General features: G+C 34.3%; 5 protein-coding genes across 6 annotated transcripts; 4 read left to right on the forward strand and 1 right to left on the reverse strand.

The window, feature by feature from the left end:
• Positions 1–270: 270 nt before the first annotated feature.
• Positions 271–4,717, forward strand: Brd8 (Bromodomain containing 8). 2 transcript variants are annotated; one of them, XM_070298225.1, is made up of 4 exons: positions 271–319; positions 405–434; positions 766–3,998; positions 4,300–4,717. In XM_070298225.1, exons 2-4 carry the CDS (start codon positions 416–418, stop codon positions 4,474–4,476), a joined length of 3,429 nt encoding a protein of 1,142 aa, XP_070154326.1. In that variant the 5' UTR covers positions 271–319; positions 405–415; the 3' UTR covers positions 4,477–4,717. The 2 variants fall into 2 exon arrangements, with proteins under 2 accessions (XP_070154326.1, XP_070154328.1); XM_070298227.1 differs by having other exon boundaries at positions 280–434; positions 766–2,754; positions 2,809–3,998; positions 4,300–4,716.
• A 119-nt stretch (positions 4,718–4,836) lies between these two features.
• LOC138935167 (uncharacterized) lies at positions 4,837–6,280 on the forward strand. The gene is made up of 3 exons (XM_070299594.1): positions 4,837–5,292; positions 5,595–5,809; positions 5,941–6,280. The coding sequence occupies exons 1-3, from the start codon at positions 5,167–5,169 to the stop codon at positions 6,245–6,247; spliced, it is 648 nt and encodes a 215-aa protein (XP_070155695.1). The 5' UTR covers positions 4,837–5,166; the 3' UTR covers positions 6,248–6,280.
• A 303-nt stretch (positions 6,281–6,583) lies between these two features.
• Positions 6,584–9,880, forward strand: LOC138934466 (heparanase). The gene is made up of 6 exons (XM_070298228.1): positions 6,584–6,794; positions 7,233–7,549; positions 7,717–7,963; positions 8,068–8,427; positions 8,700–9,144; positions 9,382–9,880. Exons 1-6 carry the CDS (start codon positions 6,722–6,724, stop codon positions 9,539–9,541), a joined length of 1,602 nt encoding a protein of 533 aa, XP_070154329.1. The 5' UTR covers positions 6,584–6,721; the 3' UTR covers positions 9,542–9,880.
• LOC138934467 (uncharacterized) lies at positions 9,557–11,971 on the reverse strand. Its single transcript, XM_070298229.1, has 3 exons — positions 11,591–11,971; positions 11,144–11,452; positions 9,557–10,930 (listed from the first exon to the last, which is right to left on the reverse strand). Exons 1-3 carry the CDS (start codon positions 11,870–11,872, stop codon positions 10,400–10,402), a joined length of 1,122 nt encoding a protein of 373 aa, XP_070154330.1. The 5' UTR covers positions 11,873–11,971; the 3' UTR covers positions 9,557–10,399.
• A 937-nt stretch (positions 11,972–12,908) lies between these two features.
• LOC138935168 (tektin-3) lies at positions 12,909–16,115 on the forward strand. Its single transcript, XM_070299595.1, has 9 exons — positions 12,909–12,956; positions 13,191–13,345; positions 13,766–14,017; positions 14,311–14,534; positions 14,677–14,786; positions 14,855–15,000; positions 15,235–15,457; positions 15,620–15,768; positions 15,829–16,115. Exons 1-9 carry the CDS (start codon positions 12,909–12,911, stop codon positions 16,031–16,033), a joined length of 1,512 nt encoding a protein of 503 aa, XP_070155696.1. The 3' UTR covers positions 16,034–16,115.
• Positions 16,116–16,473: the final 358 nt, after the last annotated feature.

The raw sequence follows: 16,473 nt of genomic DNA on the forward strand, positions 1-16,473 counted from the left end.
TGAAGTTAAAATACTCTAGTTTCTACGTGAAATACATGGCAAAATACGAGAACTCAAACCTTTCGGATTTGATTCTGGTAACGTAGAGAGATTGATAGCATTATCCGGGATGCGTTCGGAAATCTTATATCCTATAGGGTAAAGTTTAATTAACCAATTAGGAGCAAAGATTTCTTTGTTCTGATTGGTCAATTAAATGCTACTCTATCTCATGAGTAGGATTTTCGAACGTATTCCCACATGCTCGAACGCGCTAAAATCAGTTCCGAACGATAGAACTAGATGGAATGAAATGTTTTCGTGTTTTTAAATAATTGCATAGATATACAACAAATTATATTTGCAACTCTGTTAGCTTGTAAATAGCGTGTATTTTGCAAAATAACAGTAATTGTTCAAATTTTTAGGAAATACAATGGCATCGATGCAAGATAGTAAGTTTAGCTTGTGATGTATTTTTATACGTGATATGATTTATAGGTTAAGAAAACCATCGTAAAAAGGATGTTTTGATCTCAAATCAAGCAAATTTTAAATGATTTTATACACACGTTGTCACTTATAACATATCCTATTAACTATTTCTCTATTCGAACTTTAATAAAACGAATAAATACTTGTAATGAATAAATAAAATAATAAGATTTTGATAATGTATATATGTATGTATAAACAAAGAATGTCATTATTTTGTATTATCCATACTTAATTTCTTATTTAATATATATGAAGAAACTGCATCTAATTAAATAAATTTAATTTTAGGACTAAAACTTAAGCGTGTAAACTGTGATGCGTGGACCATACGGGAACAATTGTGTCTTGCATCAAGTGTACTGAAATCTGGAGATCAAAATTGGATGAGTGTGTCTAGATCATTGAAGCCATTTATCGAAAAAGAATCGCTAAGGCCTCCAGATTGGTTTTCGCAAAAATCATGTGCCATGCAATATGCATCTTTACTCGAGAACGTTGACACACCGAAACGGAAAAAACGAGAGAGTGGCGAAACCACCAGTGAATCTATAGTCAGAAGATTGACGCAGGAGAGAATAACCGAATTGAGTCAGACTCTGGCCTGCCAGAAGGAAGAATATCTGCGGCTCAAAGCAGATATAAGCCTGCTTAAATCTGGCGCTATAAGCGACGAGAAGCTAGAGAAGATGTGGCTCGAAATACAACAGGAAGAACGCGAAACAGATCAAAAGACGCGGGCACATATGGCATGGTTGACAAAACGTCAACAGCAGCAAAAGCAAGAAATGAGTTTGTCGCCCATCATTCCGTCTTCAATCGCAAATCAAACTCGCAAACACGCGGAGAGCACGATAGAAGTGGCGCAGCCGGAGTTCGTGTTCGAGTCCACGTCGGAGAACGATGACGAGAGAAAGAATAACCGAGGCGGTAGATCTCCGTTGCTGACAAGCCTGCTGAAATCTCCCAGTCCTACCACTCAAGCTGTACAGACCTACCCGTCCACTCCTGTCCAAGTGAGCTCGCCTACCATCACCAGTTTACTCGGATCCAATTCGAAAATATTAAATGCCCAATTAACGCAGAATGTGTCACCGCAGTTGCAGCAGTTGGTCTCAACAGCGATCGCCAGTGCGAATGCGACATCGCCGTCATCCGTCGGCGCGCCCACGCTTTCTATGCTACTGGAAATGCCAGCTACCGCACAAAGAGGACCTCTACCGAAATTGCAAACAACTTCTGTAGGGATCGTATCTCAACAACAGCAGGCAACCGCGGCTGTAGCCGCTACCTCCAGCATCGAGATGCATAAATTCGAACAAACGATCCAACCGCAATCCCAGATTCGCCAGATGAATATTCAGAATGAAGTAGCGAACGCGGCGACGGTAACGATGCCAACAGCGACGACGATATCAGCGGCTGCAGCGACGGCGCTCACCGCAGTTGTCACCGCACCGACAAATGTGCCCGTATCAGAGAATATGGTGCAGATAATTGATCACATAGACGATGTGCTACGCAAGGACATAATGGCGGACGTGATGGACAAGGATGAGATAAACGAGATCATCGGTGACATCGAAGAATTGATCAAGGAAGAGATCACTGGCAGCCCGCAAACCCTAGACGCAAGCGTCTCAACAATGACAACGACGACATCGACGGTGGTTATCAGTAATCTTTCAAGTATGCCCCGTCAGATAGCGGAAATTCCGATAGTAGTCCCGAAAGTAGAACCGAAGCCAGAGCCGAGAGACGTGGACGAGACAGTATCGTTGTCTGATTCGCCGCGAAGCGAAATGGCGATTGAAGAGATTGACTCCAGTACCTCTAATATCGCCGAGATCATTGGAACTGTCGCTATAGAACCGCAAGAACCCAAAATTATCGTCGCGGAAATAACGGAAATCATATCCAATACACCAGAAGAAATAAAGTCCGAGACGAATACTTGCGATGACGAGAGAGTGGCTTTGACTGAGGAGCTTGTTCCAGAACTAGAAACTAATGATGGAGAAAATAGCAAGGATACCCCAATGGAGGAAAAACAATCGGATATTGAAATAAAATCGGTGGACACCGTGTCCTCAAATGTTGAAGTGAATAATTCTAAGCTGCCGGACGAAACAAAAGAAGCAATGGAGGATACTGTAGTGGAAACAGAGATCGAAGAAGAGGACAGGGACAAAGAGGAGGAAACGGAAGTGATTGCGCATGATAACAAGGAATCATCGGAGAGTATCAAAGAGCTGAAGGAGTCTCCAGAAGATACTGAAGGTAAAAATAATGCAAGATTAGATCAATTAGAAATACATTTGGCCAAAATTACAGGAGATCAGCAGGATGTACCATCCACGGAAGTGATCAGCGTCTCTTCGGAAGTGACAAATGATTTAACTAGTACTGAAGACACGGAGAAGTCGCAGGACATCAGCTTGATTCTAGAGGACGATGAAAGCAGTCAAAATTCAGAGAATAAAAAGAAAGCGGAGGCGGAGGAGCAGATTATCGAAAACACAGTCGAAAGCACCGAGTCTTTGGAATCGTTCAAGGAAGATTCGATCCTAATAAAAGAAAAAATCATAGCAGAAGTAAAAGAAGAATCCTTAGTAAAATCACAGGAAGAAGAAGCCATCGAGGAAACACTGGAGATATATACGGACGAATTTAAAAAGGAGGAAGTCAAGGATTCCTCGGAGGATACAACAAGCTCCATTTTGCAGGACGCAGAAATTAAGGAGGAAGAAATCGATAGCGAGCCAGTTGTTCTCTCAGCAGCTGAGAACACCTCGCCTGTAGTAACCGTAGAGGAAGTAAAAAGCATCAAGAATGAGCCGATAGAGGTTGCGACGGCCGACGCAGACATAACTAATATTAAGAAAATTGAAAGCGCGGAAGTTAAACCCGAGGAACCGAAAACTGAAAGCGAAATAGACGTTACCAATGCGTTTTGCACGAAGAGTCCGCTTCCACCGGAAGAAGACAAAAAAGAAATTGTAGAGATAAAACAGGAGAAAGAGGACACCAAGAAGAATGCAGAGAGTGAACAGAGCATAAAGAAAGAAATGGAATCCACGGAAGAACCTGTGGAATTGGACGAAGAGGAATCTTCGTTAAGTAAACTGAGTGGCGGACGAGCGATGAAAACATACTCTAAGAAGCAAAACATCACCGTGGACAGTGAACCGGAGAACGAGGGCACGGGCGAGGGCGCAGATTATCGCGCCTGGAAGAAAGCGGTTATGCTTGTCTATAATCGTCTGGCAACGCACAAATACGCGTCAGTATTCCTCAGACCGATCACGGAGGACCAAGCGCCTGGATATCATTCGGTGATTTTCCGACCAATGGATCTGTCGACAATCAAAAAAAACATTGACAATGGCACGATTAGATCGACTATGCACTTTCAGAGGGATGTCATGCTTATGTTTCAGAACGCCATTATGTACAACAAACATGATACGTTTATTTATAAAATGGCAGTTTCGATGCAAGAAGAGTGCTTGCAACATATGCAGGTAAAGAAAATACAGTTTATTAATCGTACATATATTTTTTTTGCTAAGAATTATATGTATAGCTCTAAACTATTTAAAAGTGTATTAGATATTAGGATTATTTAAAAGTATTAAGTATTATATTTAAAAGTACTAAGTATTAGAGAATTATCAATCAGAGAAAAAGCAATTTCATATACGCTGTGCGTATATGAGTAAAAATATTTTTATATGTATTTTAAATTGTATTATTGCACATCTCTTATAATATCTTAAATAAATATGTAATATTGAGTATCGTTAATTATGTGATTGATTTTAGATATTAGTACAAGTAACGGGAGAAGGATCCTTTCGAAGGGAGACCAGAACTGCTGCGAGCAGTAGCAGCGAGGCAAGCGAGAGCAGCATTAAGCGAAAAAGAAGTCACATCACTCCGAGTCCTCACGACACCGACAGTCCGCGTTCGAAGAAACGCAGAAAATCCGAAAACGATTAATTACGTTAACAAGTTATATAAATGAAATATAAAGATTTGCGTTTGTGTCTCGAACATATTGGAGATGGAACAAGATATCGCTTGTGATAATATAAGCGATACCCGAAACATATGGGAGAAGTTTGTGATATAATTATTTTATATCTATTATGAGATAGATTTAACTCTTTTACTTTATAATTAATTCTAAAACTACGATATTTACGTGACAACTCTGACAACTATAAAATGTTTAAATATTAGAAAATTATTTCTTTAATTTGGCTCTTTTGTTCGTTATGTTTCTTCTTTATCTTTAAATATTAAAAAGATATTAACAAAGATGAAAAGATAAGTATAATATAAACAAATTTTTTTGCTATCAAAGATGTCTATTGTACATTTATGTTTCTTGCAAACGTAATAAACAAAGATTCAGAAGAAGATCGATGCGTTTCACGGAATTAAATATGTACTTAAGTTAGTCATTCGACAAACTTACATGATCGCGCGATAACTTGACATAAATACCACAAATTACGAAAAAAACACTACACATCTCGTCTTTGTATATAATCGGTTAATTGTTTATTCGATATTATCAAAATTTACTAGTATGTTTAAATAATCGTAAAATACGATATCGCGCGTTATATATATATATAATTATAACTTGTACATGTGATTTGTATACATATGTAACTTTGAAATATGGGTTATTATTGTGCTTGGGGAGACGCGAAGATGTGTAGTTCCGAAGAGGAAGGTTATGAATATCATGCTTCTGATAGTAGAGAAAAGAGAAGAGACCGCGTTTTGGACACCTTCGGTGAAATTGTAAGCAAATTGGCGATGAAAATGAATATATAGGCGAGAATTATTGCACGAATTGGGGATCTAAAAAAAACTACCATATTTCAAACGCGAATGAGATTATTGTATATATGTCAAACATATATATAAATTTTATAAAACTTGCGGAAATAATTGCAAATGACATTAAAGTTCAGATCTAACAATCTGCTTGTTTTTCAAAGAGTCAAAATTATACTCTGACTAATCAGAGTAAAATTTAATTTTTAACATTACATTGCATTGTATCTAATCCGTAAAATTGTCCATTAATCGCGTATTTAAAGCCTTCCGGTACAGTTTTACCGATATCGGACGATGCCGATCGGCAATTCTGGGCGGAAGACGAATTGAGCAACTCGGAATCGCGACAGAAATTAACCGTGAGAAGGAAGCGTCGACATAGTGTTTCCTATAGGAATCGCATCGTGAACAGAAGCCAATCTTGCGCTCCCAATTCCTCGACTTCTAGCTCCAATTCGATTTATACAAAAGAGACTTCGCCAAAAGGTTTATTCCTTTAAAATTGTTTCATTAGAATATATTTCTCCGATCATTCATTATTTTAAGTTTTTAAAATTGTAAAATTTTATATATATGTTACATATATATATCTAAATATGCTAATTTTAGAATCGATATGCAATTATCTGCAGCTTGCAAAATGCTAAAATGTCGGCGACAGAAGCTGAAGACAAAGAAATTACAATCTACCAATACAGAGAAAGAATCGAGTACAAGTATCGAGGAAACAGTCTGCACAATGAACGAAGTGTTCTCTCCGCAAACTGCATCTACTTCTGACAAAAAATCAGCTATGCATTGTAAAAATCATCGAGCAAGCTCGTCATTCAGAAATCATCGTAAACGAGCGAACGAAATGTTACGTGCGAAAAAAATCGGATTGCGAAAGACGCGCGATTCATTTAACAACAAGTAACATTTCAGCGATTGCGACTATAGTCAAGAGATTTTTTTAAACGGTAAGCTCTGGGAATAACTGCGAGATTCTTTGTATTATTTTACTGAATTATCGTTAATTATTTAAAAAAAAAAAAACTAAGTCTATAATTTTCAAAAAATTATCAAGATTTTTTTCTCAATCCACGATATTAATTCATTTTAGTTTTCATATATAGCAAATTATTTTATTAGTATTTATATTCTTTTTTTTTTGTATGAAAAATAAGATCATACGATTATAGAATCATCTCTATCTCTCTCTCTCTCTTTTTTTTGTCATGTTCACCTCAATCGCTTTATTTCGACGCGAGGCGGAAGTTCCGATTCTTCGATTTGTCAATTGTTCGCTGATGCGCAAAGGCGGCGATGCGCATTTGACGGTTTGACGTGTGACATTTGCGACGTCGGTCCGACTAACCCGGGGAAACCTGGGGAAACTTCTTCGACCACGATGAACTACTTCGCGAGCAATAATTGGGACAAGAATCAGTATCAGAATCTGAACAATACCCATGTACAAAGCAGTGAGTTACAATTCGTAATACGTATCGAGAAAATGCATGGAACAAACATCATGATTTTCTGCCTTGCCCGCCTCGATTTAAATCTCGCTTTGATCTAAAACCTGAAACGGGCATTTTCTCGCAACTGTCTTCTCTTTCTCAATTAACGCGAATCATCCTCTCTTATGTGCGAATTATCCTCTCTTATCGCCGTTAAGGCGAACGGTGCTGCTGCTATCTTTGCCGGGAAATTTCCGGTCACGTGATTATATTTTGATTTATAATTTGTATCCGTATGCGATTCTCAAGTTATAAATTTATTTATTGATTTGTATATCTGTTTTATACGTTATTAATATTAGTACATTTTTAAAGCATTCATATTTACATATAGTTTTTTCGTTCTTTACAGGTATGTTTTTTTCTTGTTGACAAATTGTCTATTTTTTTCTATTGCAGACTCGACAATCCGCTTCATTCTTTGTTGCACTGCATTGGGTCTATGTTCGACATTGTTGATACTGTCGTTATGGAATCCTAATGCGTATATTCCAACAATCCGTACATATGTATTGCACTTGGACCGCCGGCAATCTCTCCTACACACAGTTTCTGACAAGTTTTTATCGTTTGGTCTCGACACGTCCTTACTTCGAAGAATGAACGAATTGCCCATCAGACAGGAGAAATTTATCAACTTGGGCCGTCATTTGAGCCCCGCTTATGTTAGAGTGGGTGGAACGTCTGCAGATTGTCTGATATTTGATCTGAATCAGGTTGGTTTCTCTTCTTGTAATATAAAATAATCTTATGTGTTATTAATATAATATTGAGAGAAATTCTATTTACCTATTTTATCTATTTCCCAAGTCACATATATTAATTACTATAAATCCATTTGGAATCTTAATTTATCATTATCTTAATGTATTTCATAATTCAGATTGTGCAAAGCTCATCTGAGGAGATTCTCAGTCCTGTGGATGGCCAAGATATCAGCAATTTTACCATTTCTGGTACAGACTTGCTCACTGTCTACAATTTTGCAGTAAAGTCCAAGTTGCGAATGATCTTTGATCTGAATGTGTTACTCAGAAATCCAGATGGATCTTGGAATGACACTAATGCGCAAAAGATTATCACCTTTGCTAAGAATCATGCCATGGAATTAGATTGGCAATTAGGAAATGGTAAGTAAATATAACAAAGGGAAAGAATTGGTATATGTAAAAAAAACTTTGTATAATTACAATAATGTGTAAAATTTCGGATTATTTATTCTGAACATCTTCAGAACCGAATTCTTTTAAACATGTATTCAACATGACGATCTCCGCAAACGAACTCGCAAAGAATTATGATCGTTTGAGGCAATTGTTAGACGAGGCTGGGTACGCCGATAGCATCCTCGTCGGACCGGAAGTGAATCATGTCGGAGAACAGAGTCATATGGGAGAAGAATACGCTGAGATATTTTTAAGAAGTCAAAGCAGTACTGTGAATTATATCACTTGGCATCAGTATTATCTGAATGGGCGAGAAGCTATAGTTAAAGACTTTGTGAATCCTCTCATATTTAATTGGTTACCGGCACAAATCGAATCCATGGAGGAATTCATTGTTGCATCAGGGAAAAGTGTTTCTATGTGGCTGTGTATGTATTTTACATTAGAATTGAGAAAGAAGTTCTCTCTGGATATATAATCTTATTTCTGTTAATTCAATTTTCAGAGAACAATTTCCCATTATATTTATACTCCAATAATTATACATATATATGTATTTATCGTTTTTAAACATGTAATTATTTTTAAAACTGTAGCAAACGTGCTTTGTTTTATTTCTTTTTTTTTTTTAATCGCAATCGCATTGCGATTAGTGAAAAGTTAAATTTAATAAAAAATATAAAAAATATATAATTGACAGCGGAAACCAGCACTGCATATGGAGGAGGAGCGCCCGAATTATCCGACAGATTCGTAGCCGGATTTCTGTGGTTGGATAAATTGGGCTACAGTGCTAGCGCGGGATTGAACGTCGTCATTAGACAGTCATTATTCGGTGGAGATTACGCTATGGTATCACAGAACCTTACGCCAAATCCCGATTGGTGGGTCAGCGTCTTTTATAAGCAATTTGTATCGGAGAAAGTACTGAAATTGCTCACGTCTGACAATTTCGGTTACGTGCGACTTTACGCGCATTGCACGCCGAAACAAGCTCAGATCGCCAGAATGCCGGCTGTCACAATTTATGGAATGAATATAGACAAGACCGCGGTTCATATAAATATTCCAGAATTATTTGTACACTCTGGTAAAATTGTAAAGATATTCTTTTACTCTTTGACTGCCGACAATCTTCAATCAAGGTATGTAAAACAAAGAAAAAATTTAATTTTTTTTATAATTAAACATGTATCTATACATAATTCTCTGAACTTTAATTTCTTGATATGAAAAAATTATATATACTGTATAGAAATTATTATATTGTAAACCAAAATTTAAACGGCAATATTTAATTAAAACGTTAAACGCTTTATCAAAGAGAAGATGAAAATCAATGTAAATCTAAAAATAAGAATTACTATTTCATTTTTTTGCAGCGAGATAAAGTTGAACGGCGAAGTATTGAAGCTGCAGCCGAATGGAGACCTACCGCCGTTTCAATCTATAATATTAGATCCTACGCATCCTGTGATCTTATTACCGTATTCCATGGTATTTATGATAATTCATGGTATCGATATTCCAGTCTGTGAATGAATTGTCAAAGAATATCACGAATCTCATTTTTACACGATGTTTATATTCTGTATATATCTTTCTGATACATTATATTAAAGATTATATATATATATATATTGTAACTTATATATTACATATTTTTACAAATTCTTATTAATAAGTAAGCCGCTTATACAAGCATGAGTACCATTTTCTGAAAGCGCTTCCTTGGCTAAAATTTTATCTGTCTATTGTATAACAGCTTTTAGTTTATGATCTGTTTTTGTCACTTTTCTCAAAGATGATAAATATTGCAATGCACTGTACAAATGAATAATCAATGATATTGCACACAACTACGGATACATATGGTTACACAAAATTTTTTTTTCTATTGATGATTTACGCTTTAGCATTTTACATTTCTTGTTTGTGTCTGTATTTGGTATATATGGTGTACATTGTGTACATCTTAATTCATATATATATTCAAATAATTTTATATATATATATATATATAAGTTTTTCTCTAGGTATAGTATATACTAAATGCAACAAGAATTTCATAATCATTATATCATACAAACAACAAACACGCAAATATTGAACGATATAAATATCAAAATTAAGGTAAAGATATCATACAACAGAATGATATTTATACATCGAATAAAATTCTTTGTAATGGGAGTAGCATTATCATTACTACTCTTTCGATAGGATCTTGTTTCTAACAATATGACATTCAAATCAGGGAATTAATTGTTCAAAATACAATTGTAATTGCGAACAATTGACACGAAATACTATGACTTGATATTATCTGTACTATAATAGATTTCATACGAGTAATACTTACAATCGCATTACGCAGAAAAGTCTCCTTTATTATTATCTCTACTCCGCAGAAGAGATTGTGATAGTTTTTCCTTTAGGATCATCGAATCTGTCCATTGTCCGGATATCCATGATCATAGTGAGTGCCCATATCATAATTAAGGCCAGTATCGCGGTTACGAATATTCCCGTCCAAATCGGTATACTAGTAAAACCAACACAATCGTATGCATCGCTGAACGTCGCATTCTTATGATTGACTTGGACTTGCATATCGGTGATATTTAAGCGCACGGTATCGTTAGCAAAGATGGTGTGCAATGAACAGTGATAAGAAAACGTTTTTGGGAAATAAATGTCCCGCTTGGTTAAAAGAACGCCGTTTTTGCCGTTTATATCATAATTGATCTTATCCAATGTGTAGTAGCCCATGCTTTTAATCGGAAAGAAGAAATCGAGCATCAGATTGTCAATGACCTCAATGTTGGAAAACTTGATGGTTAAAATCAATGTATCGTTTTTCTCATGAGTTGATGCTCCAATTACTTTGGATGCAGGAAGTTCTAAAGCTTTTTGGGGGTTTCCAGGTGCCTGCAATGAAAAGACTTATTTTATCTATGTAAGTTTTATTAATATATTTCTGTTTTCATTGATATCAATGTTTCTCTTAGTATTTTTGGTAAATTGTTTGTTTTTTTATTGCTTTTAATGTATAAAAATTCTAAAAAAAAAGATTCCCTAATGTTTTCTGAAATTTATATTACAGGATTACTTGTATAATATTAAATTCAACAACTATTTTACCTCGAAATACAGTGATTTACTGGAATAAAACAGAACTTTGTCTGTTTTTATCTTAAACTCTGCAGTATTGTTTTCAGCAGCTTCTCTTTTTATGCGTTCAGTTTGACTGTAACGGCATTGCTTTCCTGTAAGCGCTATGCACTCGCTTGAATCGGTGTCCTTCAAGATCATATTTAACTCATGATCATCGTTTATGTCCTCTATCGTTCTTATCCGTTTGTCGCTATAAATTTTTTCAAAAATCGTGTTCGGTTTGAGAACACGCGGAAAATAATATAATCTCGAGCCATTGGTGGCGATTGACAGTACCTATAACATTCGTACAACAATTTTATCTCATAATCTCTAAAAATAAATAATATATACTCTTTTTTATGGAACAGATTTACAGGAAACTACAGTCAAGAAGAAATGCGAATTGACAAGCAATGAAAGTTCTTTTCTAACCTTGTTATTTTTCAGATCCTCGACGCACAATTCCTCGGCGACGACGATCGTTGGTTCCGTCACGTCCGACTGTGACAGAATCTCCTCGAATTCCTCCGACGACAGTTTCTGTCGCGGATTCGAGCGTGCAATTTTCAACGGCGAATTGTAATCGGACGATTCGTTGTGCGAGCACCATATCACGACAGGCGTACCGGCATGGGAAAACGCGAATTGACAGGCGATGATGAGCACGAAGAGCGGTGCGTGGAGCGGGCTCGCTTTTCTCGCACTACCTGTCATCGTAAAGCTGAATTTGGAGCGAGTCAAACTAAATGCACAGATCGAGAGAGCACCACACTAACAAGAGCAGAAGGTACTCCGAAGCACCTGACTACCACCTCGTGATCATATGATGCGCGTCACGTGGTCGATATGTTTCCGGATTTTGAAAGAACGCTACACGCTTATCGCAAGCTATCTCGTAAGATAAAAGAATATTAATGAAAGTTATAAGAAAAATCCCTCTCTTCGTCCTTCGAAAACTGTTCTTACTCATCTTCTATATAGAATCTAACAATAATAATAATAATAATAATAAATTTTAAAAAATTTTTTGAAGACATTGTTGTATGTACTCTATACTCTATAATACAAGACTTACGTATAATAAAAACTTTATTTTATATAATTAATATAATAATACGTATAATAAAAACAAAATAAAAAACTTAATATAATAAAAGTTACTAAATTGAATTTGTTCTTTTTCTATTAAAGTTTGATTATAATGCTATATTAGGAACTTAATTTTGTTAGTAGCAGTTACAATATTTCAATTAATAAGCGATTAATAAGTTGCTAACAAGTTATATAACTTCAATTTGCATTAAAAATGAGCAATACTCTACTTACACCTACCTATTTTTAAAAACACGTTCAATGTTCGAAACAGATCCAATTTTAGTCTGTTCATAATCCTTAAAATGGACATTTTTCGGATGTCCAAGAAAGTAACGCTGGACATCTTTAAAACGTCCTAAAGATATCTGAGATTTTAATGTCTGGATATTTTAAATACGTACGAAACGTCCAATATACGTGTATTTTTAATACATTTTTAAAATGTCAGTGCTATCTGGGTAATACTTGCTGTAATGTGTAATGTTAACGTTTAATGTTTAGCAATTATTTCAGGATAGCGTTTTGAAATTGTGAATTTTGATTTAGCGATCATTTCAGAGTAGTTATGCATGTATGTCTTTTGAGAGAAATTGTATCTGTTTGTATATTTTCTCTTTGAACATAAAAAAAATTACGAAAATTATTGTTAATGATTATGGCTAACATTAAAAGCGAGAAGAGGACCGAAACCGTTATATATTCTGTAAATATCACTAAGTATATATAGTATTTTAATTTATATGATTTTCCACTTATATCAATTAGACATAAAAGATGATTAATAAATGAAAACTTGCTTACTTTTACTCAACAACGAAAATACAAAATTTATTCGAGGAACGACTTGTGATTTTGCGTCAACTGAATTGTTTTATACATAACATACACATTATTTATTTATTATTATATTAGTTAATTATGTATCTATTCCTTCTAGCAACTCCAACCATGGAATACAATCGGTGTTCTATCATGTATGGAACAAGCTGCTGATCTTCCAGTTTCGGTTAGAACTGAAGAATTTCACAAAACCTTAAGATCTCATCCTTGGCATCCTACATTGGGGTACAAAATCCTAGAAACGGCTCCTTTGTAGGCAACTTTTTATCTTTCCAAAAATTAAAAACGCATATATCTCCAATTTTTTAATTAGTAAATATTTTACACTATTTTTCATAAAAAACTGTGATTTTTGAACAATTAAATATGATTAGTATAGATATTTATCTTATTGTCTATGTATATATATATATATATATTTGGTTTTTTATTATTCAATATAATTAGATTACTTAAAAATAATTTAAAATTTATCTAAATTACTAACAGCATTAAAAATTAATAATTTAGTAACATTTCTCTTGTGATAGTTACTAAAATATTATAACATAGTTTACATATACAATACAAAATAAATTTAATTTCAAAAAGATATGTCATCGTTTTAACAAAGAAAATTTTGACAAAAATGTTTTTCTTATTAAAAAAAAGAGGATAATCTATTCTACATAGATTTGCACAACCAATAACGAATCTGATGATGGGCGCTTGTCGTATACCACATGGAATGACGACGAAACCTTTAAAATTTCCGAATTTAGTAACTGGTTTCGATCGTAGTCCTTCGCACGCGGCACGTGCTGCGCTTAATATGCGATACACTCTGTATGATTGGAAGCAGAATCAAATCAGACTCTACAATGAAGCGGATGTGAATCTGTGTTATTCCGAAAAATTACGCAAGGACAGTGAACGATTAATAAAGTAGGCGACATCTTCAAAGTTCGATACTTAATGTATCTATTTTTAAATTAAATAAAAAATTGTTTACAGGTTTTTTAACATTAATTTTTCTTCGATTTAATGTCTCTGTATTTTTTAAATAAAAAATTTTGAATTGAAATTTGTTTTTCAAATTAAAGACAAATTTCAATTTAATTATATTATAATTACATATTATATATTATATTAATAAATTATAATAAATTATATGTAATCGGACAATACTTCCATACAAAAAGTATACTGTGTTGCTGTGTTATAATTATTTATCTCAGAGAAGCTGACGAAATGGTACAAAAGAAACAAATAGAGAACAGCCGAAAACTTGAAGAGAGGATTACTTCTTGGTGGAACGAAATAGCGTCGGAGTTGGAGAAGTTAATCACCGAAGATGATAAAATGCAGGAGTGTCGTCACGATCTGCAAATTACGATTCAGAATATCGAGCGGCAGCTACATATCGCGCAAGAATGTCTTTATCACCGAGAGTCGAGAGAAGGTACTTCGCTTTATATTGGAATATAATAGATGTATCAATTGAAAATAAATAATCGATATAAAAACATATATCCTCGAATGAGAGTTGAGTTCCTATAAAATTGTAACTTCTAAAGGATTTACACATCAATTAATATTGATAGATGCTGATTTAGTTCATGATGAAGTTGAAAGTACTCTGCTGAAAGAAATTGAAACGGTAAGAAATTGTGAGAAGAAATTAGAACAGCTCACAAATAAATGTATCAATCAGGTATGTCGTATGCTTGCGAGTAATACATGACGCTAATCTTGAAAAGCTCATTCTATCGCATCTTTCAGTTGACAAATAATCGAGCGATGCAGCATCAGCTGCAAATAAATATACGGAACAAAAAAACAGCATTAGGAATCGATGTGTGTCACCAGATAAATGATTTTAGTCGAGATTTACAATATTATAATGAAATAGAAAAATACGCTCCTAGGTGCTTATTAAAAATTTTCTACTCGTAAACGGAGTGTAGTATTTGATTTAAAAAAAGCAAAAAAAAACAAAAGATGAAATTTCATTATATTATTCGATATTCATTTCATATTTAGTCTGTTAAACGAGATATGATTTTTAGATAAAAACTAATACTTATATCTAACTATATATATTTAAAGAAAATCTATTCATCTTTATACGCTTCATTTCTTTCCCAATTATCCTTTTATAGTATCACCGAGATCGAATCTTGGGCGGAAATAGCAAACAATGTAGTAAAGAAATCAGAGGCAGAACGTGTGAAATCATGTCAATTACGAAGCGATATCGATAGTGCTATAAGTGCTGTGAGCTACAAGATATATGAAGCTTGGGAAAACACTAATGAGGCGCTGGACAAAAGAGTTATTGAAATATTGGAAACAAAGGAAAAACTACAAACACATTTGCATAAGGTAGTAGCACAAGAAATTAAGATTTACAATAAGATTACGCGGATTTTTATTAGCATTTCAAATAATACAAAAGACATCGACTAAAGAAAGATTATATAAAATCTTTAGATATTTATATCATTCTTATGTGTAGTTAAGTTCGATCTATATTGGATTTTTTAGATACAAGAAGAAATCTTGGACATCGAAAAGAATATGAAACTAATACAAAAGACCATCGCCGATAAAAAACTGAAAGTTGCAAACAAGCGACCAGAGACCAGAATGTACTGTCCGGAAGCTGAATTATGCAAGGATCATGCCCAATTCAGGTTTGCTAGAATCATTTATACATACGATTACTAAAACGATAATACTTGGACGTTTTACAGGAAAATTAAAGAGGTGAAGGATATCAATAAAATGAGATACGATATGAATTTGATATTGCAACAGTGTGAGGCACAATATCAACAACTCTTACGCACAAGGTCTAATCTGGAAAGCGATTTGAAGTCCGAAACAGACGCGCTCTTCATCGATAGAGAAAAGTGCATGGGTCTCAGGAGAAGTTACCCGCGATTTCGTCGACTGTAAAATTTTAAAGTACTTACATTGCAGATGGATATATAAAATCTTTACAAATTTAAAAGAAACATTGGTTGGAGGTATATATTTAACAAATTATTAAATTAATAATGAAACAAGATCATTGAAAAATAAACACACATGTGCACAATTATTTTTATCTTTATTATGAGTTACAAATCAATCAACGTCTTTAGACAAAATAATATTACCTGTTTATTCGTACAAATATTTTATGATACAACCAATCAATCAGATCTATAGTTTATGATCTTGCATTTGTACAGTTTCTCATTAATAGGACTTTAAGTATTTCATTGTGAACGTGAATTGCATATTGCTTTTAGGAACATCCACAAGTGATATACTATAACAGTTTCTTTAATTTATCTCTAAAATAAAACTATATATAATATATACATATATTATATATGATATATATATATATA

Source organism: Polyergus mexicanus, unplaced genomic scaffold (genome assembly GCF_030449975.1).
Source record: "Polyergus mexicanus isolate NDT 795.1 unplaced genomic scaffold, iyPolMexi1.0 SCAF_7, whole genome shotgun sequence".
In the NCBI taxonomy this organism is placed as follows: Eukaryota; Metazoa; Arthropoda; class Insecta; order Hymenoptera; family Formicidae; genus Polyergus; species Polyergus mexicanus.

Excerpts from the sequence above, each read along its gene's own strand:
- LOC138934466 (XM_070298228.1), top strand. The coding sequence starts at position 6,722 with ATGAACTACTTCGCGAGCAATAATTGGGACAAGAATCAGTATCAGAAT. Across the intron at positions 6,795-7,232 it reads CAATACCCATGTACAAAGCA|ACTCGACAATCCGCTTCATT; the intron begins GTGAGTTACAAT and ends TTTCTATTGCAG. Across the intron at positions 7,550-7,716 it reads TGATATTTGATCTGAATCAG|ATTGTGCAAAGCTCATCTGA; the intron begins GTTGGTTTCTCT and ends TTCATAATTCAG.
- LOC138935167 (XM_070299594.1), top strand. The coding sequence starts at position 5,167 with ATGGGTTATTATTGTGCTTGGGGAGACGCGAAGATGTGTAGTTCCGAA. Across the intron at positions 5,293-5,594 it reads TGGACACCTTCGGTGAAATT|CCTTCCGGTACAGTTTTACC; the intron begins GTAAGCAAATTG and ends GCGTATTTAAAG. Across the intron at positions 5,810-5,940 it reads ATTTATACAAAAGAGACTTC|AATCGATATGCAATTATCTG; the intron begins GCCAAAAGGTTT and ends TGCTAATTTTAG.
- Brd8 (XM_070298225.1), top strand. Across the intron at positions 3,999-4,299 it reads AGTGCTTGCAACATATGCAG|ATATTAGTACAAGTAACGGG; the intron begins GTAAAGAAAATA and ends GATTGATTTTAG.
- LOC138934467 (XM_070298229.1), bottom strand. The coding sequence starts at position 11,872 with ATGACAGGTAGTGCGAGAAAAGCGAGCCCGCTCCACGCACCGCTCTTC. Across the intron at positions 11,453-11,590 it reads AGGATCTGAAAAATAACAAG|GTACTGTCAATCGCCACCAA; the intron begins GTTAGAAAAGAA and ends CGAATGTTATAG. Across the intron at positions 10,931-11,143 it reads GTAAATCACTGTATTTCGAG|GCACCTGGAAACCCCCAAAA; the intron begins GTAAAATAGTTG and ends TTTTCATTGCAG.
- LOC138935168 (XM_070299595.1), top strand. The coding sequence starts at position 12,909 with ATGGCTAACATTAAAAGCGAGAAGAGGACCGAAACCGTTATATATTCT. Across the intron at positions 14,018-14,310 it reads GACAGTGAACGATTAATAAA|AGAAGCTGACGAAATGGTAC; the intron begins GTAGGCGACATC and ends TATTTATCTCAG. Across the intron at positions 15,458-15,619 it reads TACAAACACATTTGCATAAG|ATACAAGAAGAAATCTTGGA; the intron begins GTAGTAGCACAA and ends TGGATTTTTTAG.